We start from the raw sequence: 21,646 nt of genomic DNA on the forward strand, positions 1-21,646 counted from the left end.
TCAAGCAATCCTCCCGCCTTGGCCTCCCAAAGTGCTAGGATTACAGGAGTGAGCCACTGTGTCCAGCCCCCTCTATTTTCTTTTCTGGAATGTTCTGATCTTTCCAAGGCTGGCTTTCTTTTTGTCATTCAGTTTAGCTTAGGTGTCTCTCCTCAGAGAGGCCGAATCATTATCATGTTACCTAGCATAATTCACTAGGAAGCACTTAATACACTATGAGATTTTATTTACCCGTTAAAAAAATTAATTTCAGAGATGGGGTCTTGCTGTGTTGCCCAGGCTGGTCTTGAACTAGGCTAAAGCGATCCTCCCACCTCAGTTTCCTGAGGAGCTGGGATTTTAGGCATGAGCTACTATGCCTGGCTGTTTTGTTTTGTTTTTTGTTTTTTTTTTTTTTTTGGTGAGATTTAATACAGAAATAGAAGACCACATGAAAATAATTAACTCACTGAATTACTAGAAGGTGAATACTCATGTGACCACCACTCTGGCCAAGAAATCAAGCATTGTTGCTGCCCGGCAGCACTGTGTGTGACTACCCCAGCTGTGTCTTCTTCCTCCCTGTGGGAGGAACCATGATTCAGATGCTTAGGGTAATCCTTTCCGCTCTTCATAATTTCTTGTTTGGTGTTTGTATCACTAAATATCATAGTTTACTTTTACCTGGTTTTTATTGTTTTTCACTCTGCCTTTTAAATTTCTTAATTGACTCTTCCCCCTCCCTCCCCATTTCTTTTAAGTTAGATATTATTTCTTTAAGATATTAAATATTTTATGGGTAGAGTTTCTCATATTCTTGATTTTCTGTATCGTATTGCATCCCTGTGTGCAGTTTATCAGGCTCTTTCCTCTGTATTTCCTATAATTGGTGCGTAGCAATACTAACAAAAGTTTCTGTGATGATGTAAATATCTGAGCTGTGGCTACTTGTGGCATTGATCACTTTAAATATGGGTAGTGAGGCTAATCAAACTTTTAATTTGATTTAAACTTTAATCTTAATTTAATTTAATTTAATTAAGATTAATTTAAATAGCCACATGGTTATAGTTACCCTATGGTCAAAACATCTAGAAGTTTGATAGGATTTAGGTTTGATTTTTATTTTTGGCAACACTGTTTCATAGTTGACGGTGTTTTATCTTTAAGAGGCACATAAAGCCTAGTTGTCTCTTCATGATGTTAGCAATTATTGCTGCTCAATGCCTAGAACCTTATTAATTTCTTAAGACTAGTGATGTTCTATTCGATCACTTCTGTTATTAGCCAGAACACTTCTATAAAGAGAAACTTGCCCATATCTACTATTTGGTTACCCCGGTAGTTCCACATAAGCAGGGTAAGAGTAAATGCTTGATTTTTTTAAAAAAATCAGTTTCTGGAATGATTCTCCAAAGGTGACTCTGTTTTTATTTTTTTTCTTTTTTAAAGTATCATTATGAAGTCATGCATTTAAGTGTAGTTGATGTGCTTCATTCTACTGTGCCTGTTATCCTTACTGATGCTCATGTTGATCCCATCCGTGGCCTGTGGGAGGCTCTTGACGTTGGCTCCTGAGTTCTTTTGACATGATCGTAGTCATCCTTGATCGATTCTTTGCTTTGTGGTGTGATAAGATATCCACATCATCTTGTGCATTTTTGATACCAGACTTGGAATCAGCCATAAGAAATCCTCATATTTTTTTTTTTTTTTTTTTTTTTTTAGAGAAAATGGTATTTCAACCTCACTCTCTAGGCATAGGCATGCTTACTGCCATGAGTTGGTCATTGTTTCTAGGCCTTCTCAGTGACCAGAACTAGGAGAATTCATACAGACATTTTCAACTCATATTCAGGACTACATCTTAGATCTGTGTCCATTTTTCCACTGGAGAATTATTCTCTGGTTGAATCTGAAGATGATGAAATTAGAAAATCACGTAATTACTCCATTTACTTTATCCCATATTACGCACAAAACAATATCAGGGTAATATGATTACTGAAAACAGTTAAAGTTTTCTTTTCTCGTGTACTCTCTCATTTCTCTTTTCCAACCAGCAGTGTATGTGGGTTCTAGTTTATCCAGGTCTTCACCAACGTTTGTCATTCTGTCTTTTTGATTATAGCCATGCTAGGGGGTATGACATGCTATCTCATTGTGGTATTGATTTGCATCTCCCTTATAGCTAATGATGTTGAACATCTTTTCATGTGCTTATTGGCCATTTGTATTTGTATGGGCATTTATATTTACATATGGCTATTTACAATATTGACATGTATTATATATATGACTTCAAATGGCCAACATGAAGAGATTCCCACAGGCCACAGATGGGATCAGTATGTGCACCAGTAAGGATAATGGGTGCAGTAGAATGAAGCACATCAACTATATTTAAATCCATGACCTCAAATGGCTTCTTGACCATTTATTTACTCTTTGAAGAAATATTTTCTTATCATTTGCCCATTTTTTTAATTGGGTTATTTAGTATTATGAATTATTTATATTGTCTATATAATAGTTCCTTGTCAGATACATGATTTGCAAATATCTTTTCCCATTCTGTAGGAATTAAGCTTTCAAACAGACACAATAGATTTGGATTAACAAATAGCAAGACCAGCTTTGTAAAATAATGTGTCACTGCATTGCCTTAGAAACCTTATTAAAGCTTGAAAATTAGTTGAATTAGTAAATATCTGTTTGTTTACTTATGAGGTCAGTGGCCTAATAGTACTTTCCTTATCTGCTGTTATATTATGACATGTTTTATCTTTATGGTTATGCTGTCTACATCAAAGGTAGAGTTATCACATAGGTCCACTTGGAATGAGAATATCCGTGAAAGTGTCTTGAGAAGTATTTAAAGGCAAGTTGTTGCCCACTACCATTTCTTAATAGCAGTTGTTTTGTTGAGTGATTGGAGCATATCAGCTAAGTGCTGACTTTTCTGCTTAAGGTTATGAACAGTATCAAAGATTGCTTCGTGACTGGGAAGTGGGAAGATGATAAAGATGCAGCCAAGATCTTAGCAGAAGATGGTAAGTAAAGAGCTGCCTTCTTCAGAGAAGACCAGCTTCTTTATACTTTTATTTTCTTTCATATTTAAAATTATAGTCAAGTTAGAAATAATAGTCAATTGTGAAATGCCGGGAGTTAGCTACTCTCCCAGCAAAACAGGTCCCAGGCAGGATCATTGAAAGGGATTTGTAAATAATAGAGACAGAGATAAAGTAGCTTAAAGTGATGGGGGAGTCAGGGGTCCTCCAGCATTCCCGTGAGCTAGGAGGCCCTGAGTGAAATCCCACATCAGTATTTATTGGTACAGCAATTAGTTGTTAGTGGTTACAGATTTATGTGTACAGATTATTCGTTTAGGTCTTAAGGCTCCCCAAAAGTTTCTAGGGGCCCCTTGATTAATTCTATCTACGTGAGCAAATGGTTAGAAAATTTTTCTAAGATAAACTTCTTAAGCCCTAAGTTAAGAATAGACCTAGCTGAGTATACAAGTTTAAGATAAAATTCCCAATTAGCAGAAAAGCTAAAATAGAAATACAGAGACCATATATTTCCTTATCTGGTTTCTCATTAACTGAGACGTGTGGTCAGGAGTGAAGCAGTGAGGCCACTTGGTTTTAGCTGCAGGTGTCTGCTGGGTGGGCATTCTTTGATCAGTCCTTAACCTGTGACCCCATGCCGATCTCTTCCTTGCACAAGCATTAGGCGCTGGCCTGCAGGTCTCGAGACAGGCATTGCTTTGCATTTGCCCCTGACCGGTGAGATGCCCCCCTTATTGCTAAGGAGCTTTTGATCTGTGAACTAACACGCTCACAGATTCCTTCAAGGCAAAGCCCTGCAAAACTCATGAAACCTTTCATGTCTCTTAGCCCTATTTCCCAACAGTGAAATACTTTGGGGAACTCTGATAGGAGTTAAGGGTAATGTTCTGGTTTCTCCTTTCATGATGATTTTATTTTCTCCCCTTGGCTAACTGATTTGTTAGATACAGACCTTAAAAAAGGAAAAGAGAAGCTTTCTATAAATTTTATTATGCATTTCTTAAATAGATTTTATGTGCATGAAAAGTGTATTCAAGTGTAATGTTTATATTTTTCTTTTGATAAAAGGTAGTATGCATTGTGGAAAATGTTGAATAAAAAGTACATATCATACCAGAATTCCACCACCTGCAAAAAACCTTTGCTAACTCTTTAAAGTATTTCCTTCTTGTCATTTAAAAATTGTATGTAGATATATAAATTCTTTGGGTTATAATCATACTTTATATAAATTTTATCATTAAATTTTTTCAAAGATTTTGTTTTTGTGGTTTAAATTTTATCCTATAATTCAAGTTACAATTCTATTGTCTGACATTTAAGCATTTTTGTACTTTGTCCACCCTGAACAACCTTGAAATAATTCTTGGATCACATTTTTTGTTTTTGTAAGATAGATTCATCAACATTAGAATTGAGTCATTTTTATGGATCTCAATTGCCAAATACTTTTTCAGAAGGTCATTCTTATATACGTGCCTGTGAGCAGTGTATCTTACTACTTATTTTATTGTGTTCATTCAGCATTGAGTACTGTCTATTAAAAAAATATATTTTGCCATTTGAAAAATGGTTTCTTATATTTGTAACTAGCATTTCTTTGATTACTTGTAAATGATAATATTTATTTAAGGTGTATTGGTTGTGACGTTTCTTTGGTGAATTGCCTATTTGTGTCCTTTGCCCATTTTTCTAATGGGGTGTTAATGTATTTTTTGCTAATTTGTAAGATTTCTCTCTAAAGAATTTCTCTCTGAGGGATATTTATCCTTTGTTGTAAGTATTTTTCTGCATTTTATCATTTGGTTTCCAATTTTTTAGTATTACAGTAAACATTTTAAAAGATTATATAGTTAGATCCATCAATCATTTGGGGAGGGTTTCATTTTATTTTTTCTGTAGAAATCCTTTTTTATCACTGCATTAACTGGGGCAGTTTAACAGATTTTCATTGCTTAAAAAAAAAAAAAAACTCACATAGCCCAATTGATAGTGCTTTCAAATCTATAGTTCATTATAGGAAAAGGGTGCATGTAGCAGTATCAGTGCAGGCTGCCACCCAGGTCAGGCTTACAGAGGCCAGGTGCAGCGCCAGCTATCCTCCCTTTTTGAAAGCTGTTGCTGGACACACTTTCATGGAACACCCAGGCATCAGGGAACCGAGTGGAATCTTGGCTGGACTTTCACATTTGCTTATCTCATAGGCATAATCTGCTACATAACCAGCCTCCCATAGCAGAGCCCTCTCAGAGTCTTACCTCTTCCATCCCACTGTTATCAGTAAACTGTGCTGACAAGCTCCAGAGCAGACAGCTCCCAAACTCATTGTACCTGTGGTTCCAAAGCAAGAGGCCGATTAATAATGTTTTTGCATTAATCAGGGGTCCATGCCTTAAAGGAATTTTAGCAAAACAGCTCAGGCTAATTCCAGACCCTTAGAATGAACCCTTACAGCACAATCACTGAAGCACTTAAACCTTGGATGGTTAGCCCTAGAATAGTTTTTTATGGTTTCATTTTGTACATTTAGCTTGATCCCTTCTGGAACTCACACAAGGATCAACTTAATTTTATTTACAGGTCATTTTCAAACACAGTTGGTTGAATAATGTTGGTTTGTGATACATTCTTATTGTGTCTGTATGTGTACATCTAGAGTCAGTAATAAAGCCATTTAGGCTAGGTGCAGTGTCTCACACCTGTAATCCTAGCACTTTGGGAGGCTGAGGTAGGAGGATTGCTTAAGGGCAAGACTTTGAGACCAGCCTGGGCAATAACAAGACCTCATCTCTACAAAAAGTAGAAAAGTTATCTGGGCATGATGGCGAGTGCCTGTAGTCCCAGCTACTCCAGAGGCTGAGCCAGAAGGATCGCTTGAGCCTGGGAGTTGGCGGTTGCAGCGAGCTGTGATTGCATCATTGTAGTCTAGCCCAGGCAGCAGAGCGAGACCCTATATCAGAAAATAAATAAATAAATAAAGCCATCTCTTCTGTTATTGATCTCTTAATTCTCATGCCAATATCATACTATTTTCTCTGTGAGTTATCTTTATTATACTTTTTAAAACCTTGTAAGGCAACTTGTTTCATTTTGTATTATTTTCTTAATTTTCTTAACATTCATAATTATTAGGGTTTTTACTAGATTAATTTCTAGTTAATTTTTATATTTTTGTTTAAATAATAGCAATATTTGCAAATTTTTCAAACAAAAAAGTTTTTACTATAGAAATTTATAAAGTTGAACAGTAGATATGCTGAATCCTACTTTTCCTCAGTTACTACTCCCGGCTTGGGGGTTGGTGGAGGAGTCCTAGCCAGCATGATACCATTTTTTTGTTTTAACAAAAATGCTGTTTAACCTAACCTGTTTTGTTCTACAGTGGGCTTATTTCACTGAAATAGGTGTCATAGACATCCTTCTGTGTCACACACACACAGCAACAGCAACTTCGTTCTTTCTGATGGCCATTGATGTGCCCTCATTTATTAACCATCGATTAACATTAAATTTTTCTTCAATTTTTTATTCTTATACATGAATGTCCTTAATGTGTGGGGATTTTTCTGTAGAGCAGATTTTTAGAAATAGAATTACATTGTCACAGAGCATATACATTTTAACTTTGAAATTAAGTTGCCCTAGACAAATCTCAAATATCATACTCCAGCCTACAGTATGTGAAAAGCAGTTGTCCTTACATTTGGACCAAAACTGAATATTATCAGTTTTTAGTTTTGCTGGATTGATAGGCCAGCAGTGGTCCAAATTAACTTTGAAAGCCATTTTGATGAATTACAAAATATATATATTTTTTAATTGGTATTACCTTAATCTGAAAAATTAATTTGGGAATAATTGAAACTTTCTTGAAGTATTCAGTTCTGTTCAGGAATATGGTCTGTCCTTATTTAAACCTTTCAATCTCTGATTAAAGTGTCATGTATTGGGCCAGGTGAGGTGGCTCACCCCTGTAATCCTAGCACTGTTGGGGGCCGAGGCGGGAGGATCACTCGAGGTCAGGAGTTCGAGACCAGTCTGAGCAAGAGTGATACCCGCCTCTACTAAAAATAGAAAGAAATGATTTGGACAACTAAAAATATATATAGAAAAAAAAAATTAGCCGGGCATGGTGGCGCATGCCTGTAGTCCCAGCAACTCGGGAGGCTGAGGCAGAAGGATTGCTTGAGCCCAGGAGTTTGAGGTTGCTGTGAGCTAGGCTGACGCCACGGCACTCTAGCCTGGGCAATAGAGCGAGACTCTGTCTCAAAAAATAAAAAATAAATAAATAAAGTGTCATGTATCACCATATATTTCTTATTATGATTATTCCTAGACATTTTATATTTTGATACATTTTTTAATGCCTTTTTGTCATTGCCTTATTGTTAATGACGTATTTTACCTTACTGGATCTGTTGGTGTGATGTGTAATAGATTTGCTGTTATTAAACCATCCTTAAACTCCTGGGTTAAGCTATAGGTGGATAATTGTTGTAGCTGACAGATACATATGGTTTGCTTTATTCTATTTCATTTTTATCTATCTGTATCGATCAATGAGTTGGATTACTATGTCTTTCTGAATGTATTATTTTTCAGGTTTTGATATCAAGATGGTAGGTTCATAAAATAAGTTAGATAGTTTTCTTTGGATCTTTTTGTGAACTAAAAAAGTTTTTACGGCAAGGAGTTTGTCTTAATCACAAATATGAAAGAATTCACTGGTGAAACTCTTGTTTCCTCCTTCTTCCTCCCTTTTTCTCTTTCTGGTAAAAGGGATTATATGCTTTCTTTTTTCTTTAGGAATTTTTTTAATGAAATATTTTAAAACCATAGAAAAGCTGAAATAATGATACAGTAAACACAAATGTACCTACTATCTACCTTCAATAGTGGTTGATGTTTTGCTATGTGTGCTTTTTCTCTGTGTGTACGTGGTTTTCTGAACCATTTGAAAGTAAATAGCAAGCTAGTATCTCTGCAGGCACCTGCTAACTATAATATCTATATGGAAAATTAACTATTAATATAATAATAATTTAATCCATGTTCACATTTTTCCAGTCAATCTCAAATGCTTTAAATCTGTTTTTTCCCCTCTTATTGGATCCGATTAGTTTTGATGATAACATTCGGCTGGTGTCTCCTTGGTCTTTTACTCTCCCTCTCTAGTGAGTGCCCACCAAATTGGATTTGCAGGCCAAATTCACCCTACCACCTATTTCCTGTGGGCTAAAAATGGATTTTAAAGGGCTAAAAAGCCTCAAAGAATAATATTTTATGATGTGAATATTATATGAAATTCACATTTCAGTCTCCATGAGTAAAGTTTTATTGGAACACAGCCATGTGCATTTGTTTACATATTGTCTGTGGCTCCTTTTGTGCTACAGCAGCAGAGTTGAGTAGTTACAACAGGAACCCTAGGGCCTGCAGAAAAGCCTAAAATATTTAATACTTGGCCATTTACAGAAAAACTTTGGCAACCCCTGATCTGGAGCAATACCCCAGCTGCCCACCCATTTTTGTTAATGACAGTTGACTTTTGGGAGAGAACTGGCCCATCATTGTCTTGGAAGATGTCCCTTATTCTGGGTCTTTGTTTTCTTTTAGTGTCCTTTAACTTGTTCTTCTAGTGTCATTTAACATGTTCTTCCTCTGTTTCCCCAAATTCCTATAAACTACACGTTAGGATGGAAGTCCTGATTAGATTCAGGTAAGCATTTCTGGCAGGTGTGCAGGTATATGTATCTATTAATAGAAGGGTATCTTAGAGGTAATTTTAGATAACATTTTCAGTTTCTTCTGTGATTATTGGTTGAGTCTTTTGTGGTGGTGCTTGTAGTTTTTGTGTTTATATTTTAACATTTTTATTAATAATTTTTCTTAAAGCTGTTTTACTGAAATTTTAAATTTATTATAGAATAAAAAAGCTTTCATCTATTATGTACTTTCTCATTTCTAATTTTGTTCCTCTCTTTTTCTTAAAGTTAGCTTTGTAAATTATCTGCTTTGTTAGATCCAGTGGCTGTCCCAGGCAGTCACTTCAGAATTTCTGTCACCACAGATTTGTTTTCCCAGATCGTGGACTTCGTACAAATGAGATCAGCATGTATTCGTCGGTGTCTAGGTTCTTTGCTTCATCGTGTTTTCATTTTTAATCATACTTTAGATATGTTTTGTATCTGGTTTATTAATAGCAATATAGTTTGGATAGTTCGGAGAGTGTATGTGTTCATGTACATTACAACCAAGAAATAAAACATTCCCATCACTACAGAAAGCACCCCTGTGTCCCCACAACACCACCAGCCCCAAGGCAACCGGTCACTACAGATTAGGTTTGCCTTTTCTAGGATTGCATAATGAAGTGTAGTTTCTTTTGCCTGTGGATTCTTTTAGTTAGCAGAATATTTTTGAGATTCATTCATATTGTAGTTTCTTCTTACTGCTGCGTGGAATTCTGTTGCGGGGATGTGCCACAATTGTTTATCCACTTTTCTCTTGATGGCCATTTCTGTTTATATTTTTGGTTATTACAATTAAGGCTGCTCTGAACACTGCATATAGGTCTTTTTGTAGAAACCAGTTTTCTTTTCTCATTGGTAAAGACCTAGGATAGGCTGGGCCATAAGGGAGATGAATGCCCAACTTTATAAGAAACTGTGTAAGAGGGTCTGATTCTATCTTTTTAATATTTGGCTGCTGACAGCTTTTGAGCCCCTTCCCTCTTCTGTCCCACCCTGGGTAAGCTGATAAGAAGGCCTAGGTGCTCCCTCTTGTGGCGCCAGCAGGAGGTTTCCATGTACACACCTGCCCTCACACAAGCCCCACCCTCTGAAACATCCACTGAAGCCTCCAAACTCTCTTTTCCTTCCCAGTTCCCTCCTTGATAGAACTAGCTTGGAAGCCTGCCCTGCTCTCCTCAGAAAGTCTCATTATGTGAGTCATAAATCTTCCCGAACCCTCTTGCTGCATGTATACTGTCCCAGTCTCAACATCCAAACCGAATTTTGTGGGGGAGGTCTATCCTGTCTCCATGGGCCACCACAAAATAAACTGCCCAACAGTTCTCCAAAGAGAACTGGGCAGTGGGTGAGAGTTTCAGTTTACCTCTTCACCAATATCTGGTAATCATCAGTCTTTTTTTATTTAATCAGTTTAGTGGGTATGACATAATATCTCATTGTGGTTTTAATTTGCATTCCCTGATGAGAATGATGTTGAACATTTTTTCAAGTGCTTATTGGCCATTTGAGTATCTTCTTTTTGTGAGATGTCTATTTAAGTCTTTTACTCACCTAAAAAAATTGCTTTATTTCATAATAGTTTTAGGTTTATAGAAAAGTTGTGACTATGGTATGGAGTTCCCAAATACCTCACCCAGTTTCCCCTATTATTATCATGTTACATGCATATAGTACATTTGTCACAGTTAATGAAGAGAGTGCTAGCAAAATCTTGGATCTCTGGGAATCTGAGCATCTTCCCATGGGTTAAAGGGCCATGTGTATTTCTTTTTCCATGAGCTGTATTTGCATATGCTTTGCCCTTTTTTCTATTGGGTTATTATTGATCTTTTTCTTACTTATTTGTAGGAATTCTTTATATATTAAGAAAATTAGCCTTTTGTGATATGAGGTACCACCCCTACCCCCAGTTTAACATTTCTATTTAACTTTGTTTATGGTTCTTTTATGTGGAATTTTCTTTTCTAATGAAGTTATAATTGTCAGTTTTGCCTTAAATGACTTTTGGACTATATCTTATACTTCAAAAAGCCTTTTGTAAACAAATTGTAAAACAAAATTCATTGTTCTAGTACTTGATTCCAGTTTTCAATTTAAATTACTAGTTCATATACTGATTCATCTACTTATTTTGGTGTAAGTTGAGAAGCATAGATACAGTTTTTTTCAGGTGGTCAGCAAGTTCTTCCCAATACAATTGTTCTGTTTCCAACTGATTAAAATGCCGTTTTTGTCATATTCTTCATATATATGTATTTTTTTGGCCTTTCTAGTTTATATCATTGGTCTCTGTTGATTCATTTATCATTAGGACAGCTTTATTGTTTGTTACTGAGACACCAGTGATTAAAGCTGTGTATCTTTGTAGATTCTGGATATTAGCCCTTTATCGGATGTGTAGATTGCGAAGATTTTCTCCCATTCTGCAGGTTGTCTGTTTGCTCTGTTAGTTATTTCCTTAGCCGCGCAGCAACTTTTTAATTTAATCAAGTCCCATTTATTTATTTTTGTTGTTGCTGTAATTGCTATTGGGGTTTTACTCATAAATTATTTGCCTAGATAGGTATCTATTAATAGAAGAGTTTTTCTTAAATTTTCTTCTACAGTTCTTATGGATTCATGCCTTACTAAGTCTTTTATCCATCTTGAATTAATTTTAATCTGGTTGTTTGTCTCCTTACTGAATTTTAAGAATTTTTACATATTCTTGTTACAAGTTCTATGTCATATGTGATCTGCAATTATTTTGCCTGGTGTGTGGCTATCTTTTCATATTTTTTTTTTCATAGTCACCCAAGACTGTATCTTTTCATGTCTTTAACAGGCTTTTTATAGGGCAAAGTTTTTAATTTTGATGAAGGCCAATTTATTAAGTTTTTATGGACTCTACATATCATGTCTAAGAAATCATTGCCTCACCCAAGGTCACAAAGATTTCCTCATATGTTCTATCGGTCTTACAATTTTAGGTTTTACATTTAGGTCTATGATCCAATTTGAGTTAATTTTTTATATGGTGTTAGGTTATATGAATATCCACTTTTCCCAGCACCATCTGTTGAAAAGACTATCTTTTTCCCCACCGAATTGCCTTGCATTGGTTGACCATATATGGGTGTTACTGGACTCTGTTTTATACCCTCGATACATTTGTTTATTTTTATACCAATACTACAGTGTCTCAGTTACTTATAGCTTTATAATTAGTCTTGAAATTAGGTAGTTCAAGTTTTCAGACTTACTCTTCTTTTCAAAGTTGTTTTGGCTATTCTAAGTTCTCTGCATTTTCATATAAATTTTAAGATCAGCTTGTTTGCTACACAAAATGCTCACTACAAGTTAGATTGGTTTTTCATGGAACTTGTAAAACAATTTGGGAAAATAGACACCTTAACAATATTGAGTTTTTGATCCATGAACACAATATCTCTTCATTTATTTTGTTGTTCTTTAATGTCTCTCAGTCTTTTCAGAATACAGTCTTGTACAACTCTAAACAAATGTATCCCAAAGTATTTCATATTGTTAATGTTATTTAAATGATATTATGAATTTGTATTTGTGTATTGCTAATATATAAAAATACTGTTGATTTTTGTATATTGATCTTGTATCCTGTAATCTTGCTAAATCACTCATTAGTTCTAATAGGTTTTTTAATATATTTTGTAGAATTTTCTGCAAAGACCATCATATATGATCTGTGAATAAAGATAATTTTACTTCTTTCTTTTCTATCTGGGTGATTTATTAATTTTTCTTGCCTTGCTTCACTGGCTCAGACTTCTAGTACAGTGTTGATTAGAAGTGGTCAAAATAAACAGTCTTGCTTTGTCCTGGTTTTGCTTATTTTTCCAAGTGAACTTTAGAATCATCTATTTCCAAAGGAAATCTCTGTGGGTTTTCTTTTTTCCTAATTAAGCTTTTTATTTTGAGATAATTGTAGATGGAATTGTAGATTCACATGCGCTTATAAGAACTAATACAGAGAGATCTCTTGTACCTTCTGCTATACTATATGTATACTATATGTATTGTGTATATTATTATATATAGTATAATATAAGATCACAACCTGGATATTGACATTAATACAATCCACTGATCCTATGTAGATTTCCTCAGTTGTACTTGTGTGTGTGTGTATGTAGTTCTGTGCTCTTTTATCACATGTGCAGTTTAGTATGTCTGCCAAAAGTTAAGATACAGAGCAGTTACATCACAAGGATCCTTTGTGTTCCTCTTTTATAAACACACCCACCTCCCTGCTCTTCCTCCATCCCCCAATTCTTATCCCTATCAACCACAAATCTGTTTTCCATTTCTGTCATTTTCAAGGATGTTAAGTAAACAGAATCATACAAGATATAACCTTTTGTGACTGACTTGTTTTCACTTAGCATAATTCCCTGGAGAGCCATTGCAATTGGTGCATGTAACTATAGTTCATTACTTTTTATTGCCGAGTAGCATTCCGTGGTATGGCTGTATCAATTTGTTTAGCCTTTCACCCCTGAAGGAGATCTGGGTTTTTTACTATTAAAAATCAAGCTGCTATGAACATTTATGTATAGGTTTTTGTGTAAATATGTACTTCCCATTTTTCTGGGATAAATTCTCAATGCAATTGCTGGGTAATATGGCAATTGCATATCTTGTTTTTTAGGAAACTTCCAGAATGATTGGTCCATTTTATATTTTTAACAGCGATATATGAGTGAGCTAATTTCTTTGCATCCTTGCCAATGTGTGGTATTCTCACTATAGTTTATTTTAGCCATTCTAATAGGTGTGTAGTGATATTTCATTGTGATTTTAATTTATATTTCCCTGATGGCTAATGACGTTGCATTTTTTTCAGATGCTCATTTGCCATCTTTTATGTCTTCTATACAGATGTAAAATGTCTGTGGTTGTCCTTTTGCCCTTTTTTTAATTGTTTTTTTTTTTTTTTTACTGTTGAGTATTGGAAGTACTTTATATATTTAACTCTATTATCAGATACATGGTTTGCAGATATTTTCTCCTAGTCTATAGTTTTTCTTTTCTTTTCTTTCTTTTTTTTTTTTTTTTGAGACAGAGTCTCACTTTGTTGCCCAGGCTAGAGTGCTGTGGCATCAGCCTAGCTCATAGCAACCTCAAACTCCTGGGCTCAAGCAATCCTTCTGCCTCAGCCTCCCGAGTAGCTGGGACTACAGGCATGTGCCACTGTGCCCAGCTAATTTTTTCTATATATATTGTTAGCTGTCCAGATCATTTCTTTCTATTTTTAGTAGAGACAGGGTCTCGCTCTTGCTCAGGCTGGTCTCAAACTCCTGAGCTCACACGATCCACCCGCCTCGGCCTCCCAGAGTGCTAGGATTACAGGCGTGAGCCACCGCCCCCGGCCTTTTCATTTTTTTTAACAGGGCCTTCCACAGAGCAAAAGTTTTTTAATTCTGATGATATCTAATTTATCAGGTTCTTTTTTAAGGGATTGTGCAATTGGTGTCAAGTCTAGGAACTGTTTCTTATTCTTTGATCCTGAAGATTTTTCTCCTGCATTGTTTTCTAAAAGTTGTATAAGTTTTTTGTTTTCTGTTTATGTCCATGATCTATTTTGATTTTTTTTTTTTTTTTATATAAGGTGTGAGGCTTAGGTCAAAGTTTATGTTCTTACCTATGGGTGTATAATTTTTCCAGCACCATTTGTTCCATTGAATTGCTTTTGTACCTTTGTCAAAAATAAGTTAAGCATCTTTGTGTGGGTCTATTTCTAGGTTCTCTCTTATGTTCCACTGACATCATTTGTTAATCGCTTGGCTAATACCACACTCATGGTCTTGGTTACTGCAGTTTTGTAGCAAACATCAGTGTTGAGTAGAGTGATTCCTTTCACTTTTTTCTTTTTCAAGATTGGTTTAGCTATGCCACAGCCTGTGACTTTCTATATAAATTTTAGAATAAACTTGTCTATGTCTACAAAAACTCAGCTGGGATTTTGACAGGAATTGCATTAAACCTATAGATAAGTTTGGGGAGAATCTTTTCTATTTTGATTATTCGAATCCATGAACACAGATATTTCTCCATTTATTTTTTTATTTCATCAGTATTTTGTGATTTTCAGCATACTGGTTGTGAATATATTTAATAAGTTTACACTTAAGTATTTAATTTTGATTGATTTTCGTGTGTTTATCTTTTATCTTGCTGAACTCACTTTTAGAACTATTAGTTCTAGGAGGTTTGGGTTTTTTTTGTGGATTGCCTGGGATTTTCTACACAGATATTCATCTTACTTGGAAGTAAGGACAGCATTATTTCTTCCTTTTCTACCTGTGGAGCCTGTTCTTCCTGCCTCCCTCCCTCCCTTCCTTCCTTTTGTCCATCATTGACTAGGACTTTTCAGTACTGTGTTGAATGAGAGTGCTGAGAATGACCTCACACATTGTTCTTGATATTTTCACTGTGGGTTTTTTTTTTTTTTCCTCCATGACTGGCTGTCGGATTTTGTCAGATGTCTTTTAGTGTCAATTGATATGATCATATGAATTTTATTCTTTATCCTTTTGATATAGTGGATTACATTGATTAATTTTTGAATGTTGAGCCAGCCTTTCATACCTGGAATAAATCTCACATTGGTGGTGACTGAAAATGAAAATGCAACATATGAGAATTTGTGTACAAGTCTTTTCATATGTTGTTAGATTCCATTTGACAGTATTTTGTTGAGGACTCTTTGTGTCTAAGTTAATGAAAGATACTGGTCTATAGTGGGTTTTTTGTTTGTTTTGTTTCCCTTTCTGGGGGGAACTGTCTTCATCAGATTTTGGTATCAGGGTAATAATGGCCCCGTAAAATGAGTTGGAAAGTGTTCCCTATTCTTCTGTTTTCTGGAAGAGTCCACCTAGAATTGGTAAGAATTCTTTCACTATTTGGTATAATTCGCCAGTGAAACCATCTGGACTTGGAGATTTCTTGTTCAGAAACTTTTGATTACAAATTTTATTAATATTTCTTTGATGATTGAGGTTATCCATTTCATCTTGCCTGAATTTTGGTAGTTTATGATTTTCAAGGCCTATTGGGGAAGTGGAAGTTCCACTGAGTATCTTCTCCTAGAGGCCAGCTTGGGTATTCCGAGGGTGATGTTCACTCTTTTAATGGCTGCAGTATCCTTTTTGATAATCCCCTGTTTCATTCTTGATATTGTTGATTTATCTCTTCTCTGTTTTTATCGTTATAATATTTGTTAATTTTGTTGATTTTATTCAAATAATCAGCATTTTATTTCATTGGTTTTCTGTTGCTTTCCTATTTTCAATTTTGTTGATTTTTTTCTTTTCTTCTGCTTGTTTTAGGTTTATTTTGCTCTTTTTTTTCAATTTTCTTAGATTATTGGTTCAAGACCTTTTTTCATTTCTTGTGTAAGCATTTAATGCTATAAATTTCCCTCTCAGCACTGCTTAGCACAAATTTTCATATGTTGTATTTTCATTTTCATTCGGTTCTATATATTTTTATACTTCCTTTGGGACTTCTTTTTGGCCCATGCCTTATTTAGAAGTATATTGTTAATTACCAAATATTTAAAGAGTTTCTTCTTGTGTTCCTATTATTGATTTCTAGTTTAATTACATTATATTCTGAGAATATACCTTAGGATTTGAATTCTTTTAAATTTGTTTTGTTGCTCAGAATGTGCTTTGTCTTGTAGATGTTCTGTTGGTGCTTTAAAAATTTATGTACTCTGCTGTTGGTGGATGGAGTGTTCTGTAGATGTCAGTTAGACTCTGCGGGTTGACTATTGTTCAGATCTTCTGTATCCTTGCTCATTTTCTGCCTAGTTTTAACAGTTGCTGAGAAGAGGATATTGAAGTTGCAAAGTATAATATCATTGTGGATTTTATCTACATTTTCTTTCAATTCTATCAATTGTTGCTTCATTTATTTGAGGCTCTGTTGGTGCATACAACATTTGGGATTGTTATGTCTTCGTGGGGATTGATCCTTTTGCCATTATGTAGTTGTTATGGTCACTTCTTTTTCACCCCTTTTGCTCTTGAGGGAGGGCTCTCCACCCTAAATAGTACAAGATGGCCAAACACATGACACCCGACCTGGACAGATGAAATTGACAGCAGTTTTTTAGTCACATATACTCACAGCTCAGGGGAGGGTGACACTGCACACCAAGAAGGGTCACAAAGGCGTTGTACTCAGGAGCAGAGTGAACAGCTAGGGGCTGTGGGAGGTGAGCTTTGTAGCAACAGGATGACCATTGGTTCCCTTGGGAAGATGTGATTGGCTTATTTGAATAACAAACGGGCAGACAGGTGAAGAAAAAAACTAACTGGGTGGGGAGGCTTTCCTGCTGGGGGCTGTGGGGACCTATCTGACAGGAGCAGGGAAACTCACAGTTAAGCCTTTGGCGCCCTGTGAGGCTGAAAGATATTAAGCCAGCACATGCCAATTTTAGATCTTAAAATTGAGCAAAGATCCTCTCTCACTTTAGTAATTTTTTTTCTTCTCAAGTCTACTTCATGAAATATTAATATAGCCACTCCTGCCTCTTTATTTATTTTATTTTATTTTATTTTTGAGACAGAGTCTCACTCTGTTGCCCAGGCAAGAGTGAGTGCCGTGGCCTCAGCCTAGCTCACAGCAACCTCAAACTCCTGAGCTCAAGGGATCCTCCTGTCTCAGCCTCCCGAATAGCTGGGACTACAGGCACGTGCCACCATGCCCGGCTAATTTTTTTTTTTCTATATATATTTTTAGCTGTCTATATAATTTCTTTCTATTTTTAGTAGAGATGGGATCTCGCTTTTGCTCAGGCTGGTCTCGAACTCCTGAGCTCAAACGATCCGCCCACCTCAGCCTCCCAGAGTGCTAGGATTACAGGCGTGAGCCACCGCGCCCGGCCCATGCCTCTTTAAAAAGTTGTTTGCATGGTATATCTTCCTCCATCCTTTCAGCCTATTTAGGTTGTTATGTTTGAAATGAGTTTCTTGTAAACAGTGTCTAGTTGGGCCATGTGTTTATATCCTCTCCATCAATCTGTCTTTTGGTGTGTTTATACCATTTACATTTAAGGTGCTTATTGATACATAATTGCTTAAGTCTGATATTTTATGATTTGTTTTGTTTCCTCTGGTTCCCTTTCTTTCCACCTTGATTTATTTATAGTGTTTTTGAGTGTGTCTCTTTGTGTAGTTTTGTAATGGTTGCTCTGGGTGTTACAATGTGCATGTGGTAAAATAATAGTATAGTCTACTAGTGCCAACATTTTACCACTTTGAAATGTGGAACCCTGTCTTTCATTTAGTCCCTTTACCTTCCCCACTTTTAAATATCATTGGCTTGAGTATTTGATGTTGGTATAGTGTTTTAGTCATCAAATGTAATTTTAAAAACTCACGAGGAAGATAGTCAATTGTATACATCCACATTGTATCCACGTTTCTGGCCTTTCTGCTGTTTCTCCCCCCTCCGCATGGTCCCATATTCATCCTTTTATAACTTCCTTTCTGCCTAATAACTTTATGTAGCCATTTTTCCAGGATAGGTCTGCTAGTGACAAATTCCTATAGTTTTTTTCATTCTTCTGAGAATTTATTTCCTTCTTCATTTCCAACGGATTGTTTTGCTAGGTGTAGAATTCATAGCTGACCATTCTTTTCTTTAAGCACTAGAAAAATGCTGGGTTACCTCCTTCTGGGTTCCATGATTTCAGAGGAGAAACATAACTGTTATTTGAATGTGTGTGCCCCTATAGGTATTCTACCTTTCATTCTTGCTGCTTTCAAGATTTTGCCTTTGTTTTTAGTGTTCAAAACTTGAATTGGTGTGGTTTTCTTTGGGTTCACTTTGAGGTTTGCTTGGCTTCTCAAATCTGTAAGTTTCTATATTTACTAAACGTGGGAAACTTCAGTCATTATTTCTTTGTGTACTCTTTCAGCCCTTGTCTCCTTTGGGACTTGGCATAAATGTTGGGCCTTTTGTTATTGTCCTGTATGTCTGTGAGGCTCTGTTCATTTGTTTCCAGCTATTTTCTCTCTGTTGTTTAGTCGGGGTGAATTCTGTTGATTGGGCCTCAGTTTCTCCATTTATCTCCGTCATCTCCATTTTTACTGTTGAGCCCATCCAGAGAGTTTTTAATTTCTGTTACTGTATTTTCATTCTCTAATTTCCATTAGATTCTTGTTCAATTTCTTTGCTGAAGTTTTTAATTTTTTTGTTTGTTGCCATAGGATTTTTAGTGGCTTTTAGTAATGCTTTTAATAATTTGTTGAAGCATTTTAATAATGGCTGCTTTAAGATACAAGTCAGATAATTCCAACATCTGATCCATTTCAGTGTAGGTGTCTTCAGTTGTCTTTTCACATTAAAATTATAATATTCTTGGTTCATGTAATGACAGGTTATATTCTCTTGTATCCTACATACGTGGTTATTATGTTAGGAGACTGGGCCCCATGTAACATTTTTATTTTCACAGGCAGCACTCCTGTTTAGGTTTAGTAGTACTGGTCTACTTTGTGGGCTGTGGTTCCAATGGCAATTTAGTGTCAGAGCCTTCATGGTGCTATTTTGGTCTGCCTGGTTTATCTGGTGCCACTGGCACTCTGCCTGGTCCCTCCTGGTGCCCACTTGAGGGAATAGGCGAGCTGCCCCAGGCTGGGCCACCTGCTGCGACTGGGTTGGGGGATTATTTTGGCCTATGTGTAGGGGGATTGCTTATTTTGTGGGGGATATCCTTTGCTGGGCTTGCCTGGCCCCACATTATTTTTGGATGCGGGAGGAGAGCATCAGACCAGGTAGAATTGCCCTTGCCAGTAACCTTCTGCCACCCTGATGTTTTGATAAAAGAGGGGCGGTTGGCCCAGGCCCTCGGGGAAAGAGAGCACCTTTGGGCCATTGTTGTCAGTGAGCCTCCTTGTCCCCCTACCAGGGCTGCCGCAGGTTTACCTCCTTCAATCTGGGGGAAGAATGACCTTACCTAGTTGCCTTCTGCTGCTAGGTTGGGGGTTGGGAAACACTAGGCCTGGGTCGCCTTTCTGTTGGGTGGGGTCTAGTGAGACATCCTGCTCTACTGTGTCATTCCTGTGTCCCGGGGTCCCTCAACAGTCCATCTTTTTCTTTCCACCTTTCAGGGTTCTTTGATTGTCTCTTGTGTCTCGCAATATTTCTAGAGTTTGGGTTATAGGAGAAAACACTGTGTTCTCTTCTTTAGCCAGAAATCCTTATTGGTGGTTTTGTATTGGAACTGTGTTAAAGAGAACTGGCATATTTGTGATGTTTAGTCTTTCTTTACAAACTAGGGCATGTCATTATTTGTTCAGCAGATAGTATTTACGGTACCTGCTTCCTTGGGTTGTACTGCAGGGTGCAGTTAGGGCAAGTAAAGTACTGAAGGCGGTGCCTGGTATGGAGAGCACCTGGAAGCATTATTAGCTTATGGTACTATTGGTAGCATATTAAAACTTTTTAATTTTATCTTTTAAATGAAGTTCCTGCACATTTCTCATTAGATTTATTCCTATTACATCCTTTTTAAATTTTTATTATTGTACAAATAGGAGCTTCCCATCTATTATATCTTTGCCCAGTTCTTTGGTTCTATCTTACGTGAAAATGTTTTAATACCTTTTTAAATGTTGCCTTCCTAAAGGAGTTTCAGCTCGTCTATTTAAGAGTAGGACCTATAACTGAGCTCCAGAAACGAATGAAGGAATGAGTGAATGAGCACTTCCTGTGGGTCTGGTGCTGTTTTGGGCTTTACTTTTATTTTATTTTCTATACTTTATAGAATCTAAGATTTTCCCTAGGTGTGTTACATGGTTGTGTTGTGTTGAACTTACTTCAAGACTCTTTTTCCTATATGCTGTTATCAAGCCAGGGCTTTTTTTTTGTTTGTTTGTTTGTTTGAGAGAGAGTCTCGCTCTGTCACCCCAACTAGAATGCAGTGGAGTGATTATAGCTCATTGCAGTCTCTAACTCCTGGGCTCAAGTGATCCTCCCACCTCAGCCTCCTGAGTAGCTGGGACTACAGGCACATGCCACCATGCCAGGTAATTTTTCTATTTTTAGTATGTACAGGGTCTCGCTTTTGCTCAGGCTGGTCTCGAACTCCTGACCTCAAGCCATCCTCCCACCTCAGCCTCCCAGAGTGCTACGATTACAGACGTGAACCACCGCGCGCCCGGCCAAGCCAGGGCTTTTCTATTCACTCTTTGAACAGTTGGTTTTGGGGACTCCCCTGCTGGCCCATGCCTGCCACCTCTGTGTCTCTCTCATCTAGAGTGTTAATAGCTCTTGGCTAAGTGGGATTTCGATATAAAGTATGGAAGTGTGGATTGGATCCATTTACTTTACCTAAACAGATGATGAAATACTAACAATTTTTTTAAAAAGCCTTTGTAAGTGCAGAACCCTCTTGGTATGTATGGTAACGGGAACAACAAGACCGAGGTTTAGAATGCAGAGCGCACAGCCTGCCTGGGCAGGTGGTCCTGGTGGCTCACACAGGCCCCATTTATAGAGGAGCCTTTGGATTTTCTTTTCTCAGAGGAGCTCTACGGCGACTTTGAAGACCTGGAGACAGGGGACGTGCACAAGGGAAAATCAGGCCCAGATACCAAGGTATGACTTTGCCATGGCCGGCTGTCAGCTCAAGAGGCCTATATTGAGAAATGCAAATCGTACCTGTTATCTGTGAAGATTATAGACCAGATAGAGAGATTCGTTCCTGAAAGTGTGGAGATGTCGGGACAGATAAAAGGTTATTTGTTTATTTGTTACTCTTGGTCTTTTGATGACACCTACTACCCCTTCTTGCCATACTCATTTATAATT

General features: G+C 36.7%; 1 protein-coding gene across 1 annotated transcript in view; it reads left to right on the top strand.

The window, feature by feature from the left end:
• BMS1 (BMS1 ribosome biogenesis factor) overlaps window positions 1–21,646 on the top strand; it is a 54,568-nt gene that overhangs the window by 15,814 nt on the left and 17,108 nt on the right. Inside the window, exons 13-14 of the mRNA XM_069460250.1 lie at window positions 2,951–3,032; window positions 21,360–21,433. Coding sequence (XP_069316351.1) covers window positions 2,951–3,032; window positions 21,360–21,433 — 156 coding nt within the window. The remainder of the gene's footprint in view (window positions 1–2,950; window positions 3,033–21,359; window positions 21,434–21,646) is intronic.

The sequence above is a fragment of the Eulemur rufifrons genome, chromosome 28 (genome assembly GCF_041146395.1).
Source record: "Eulemur rufifrons isolate Redbay chromosome 28, OSU_ERuf_1, whole genome shotgun sequence".
NCBI lineage: Eukaryota > Metazoa > Chordata > Mammalia > Primates > Lemuridae > Eulemur > Eulemur rufifrons.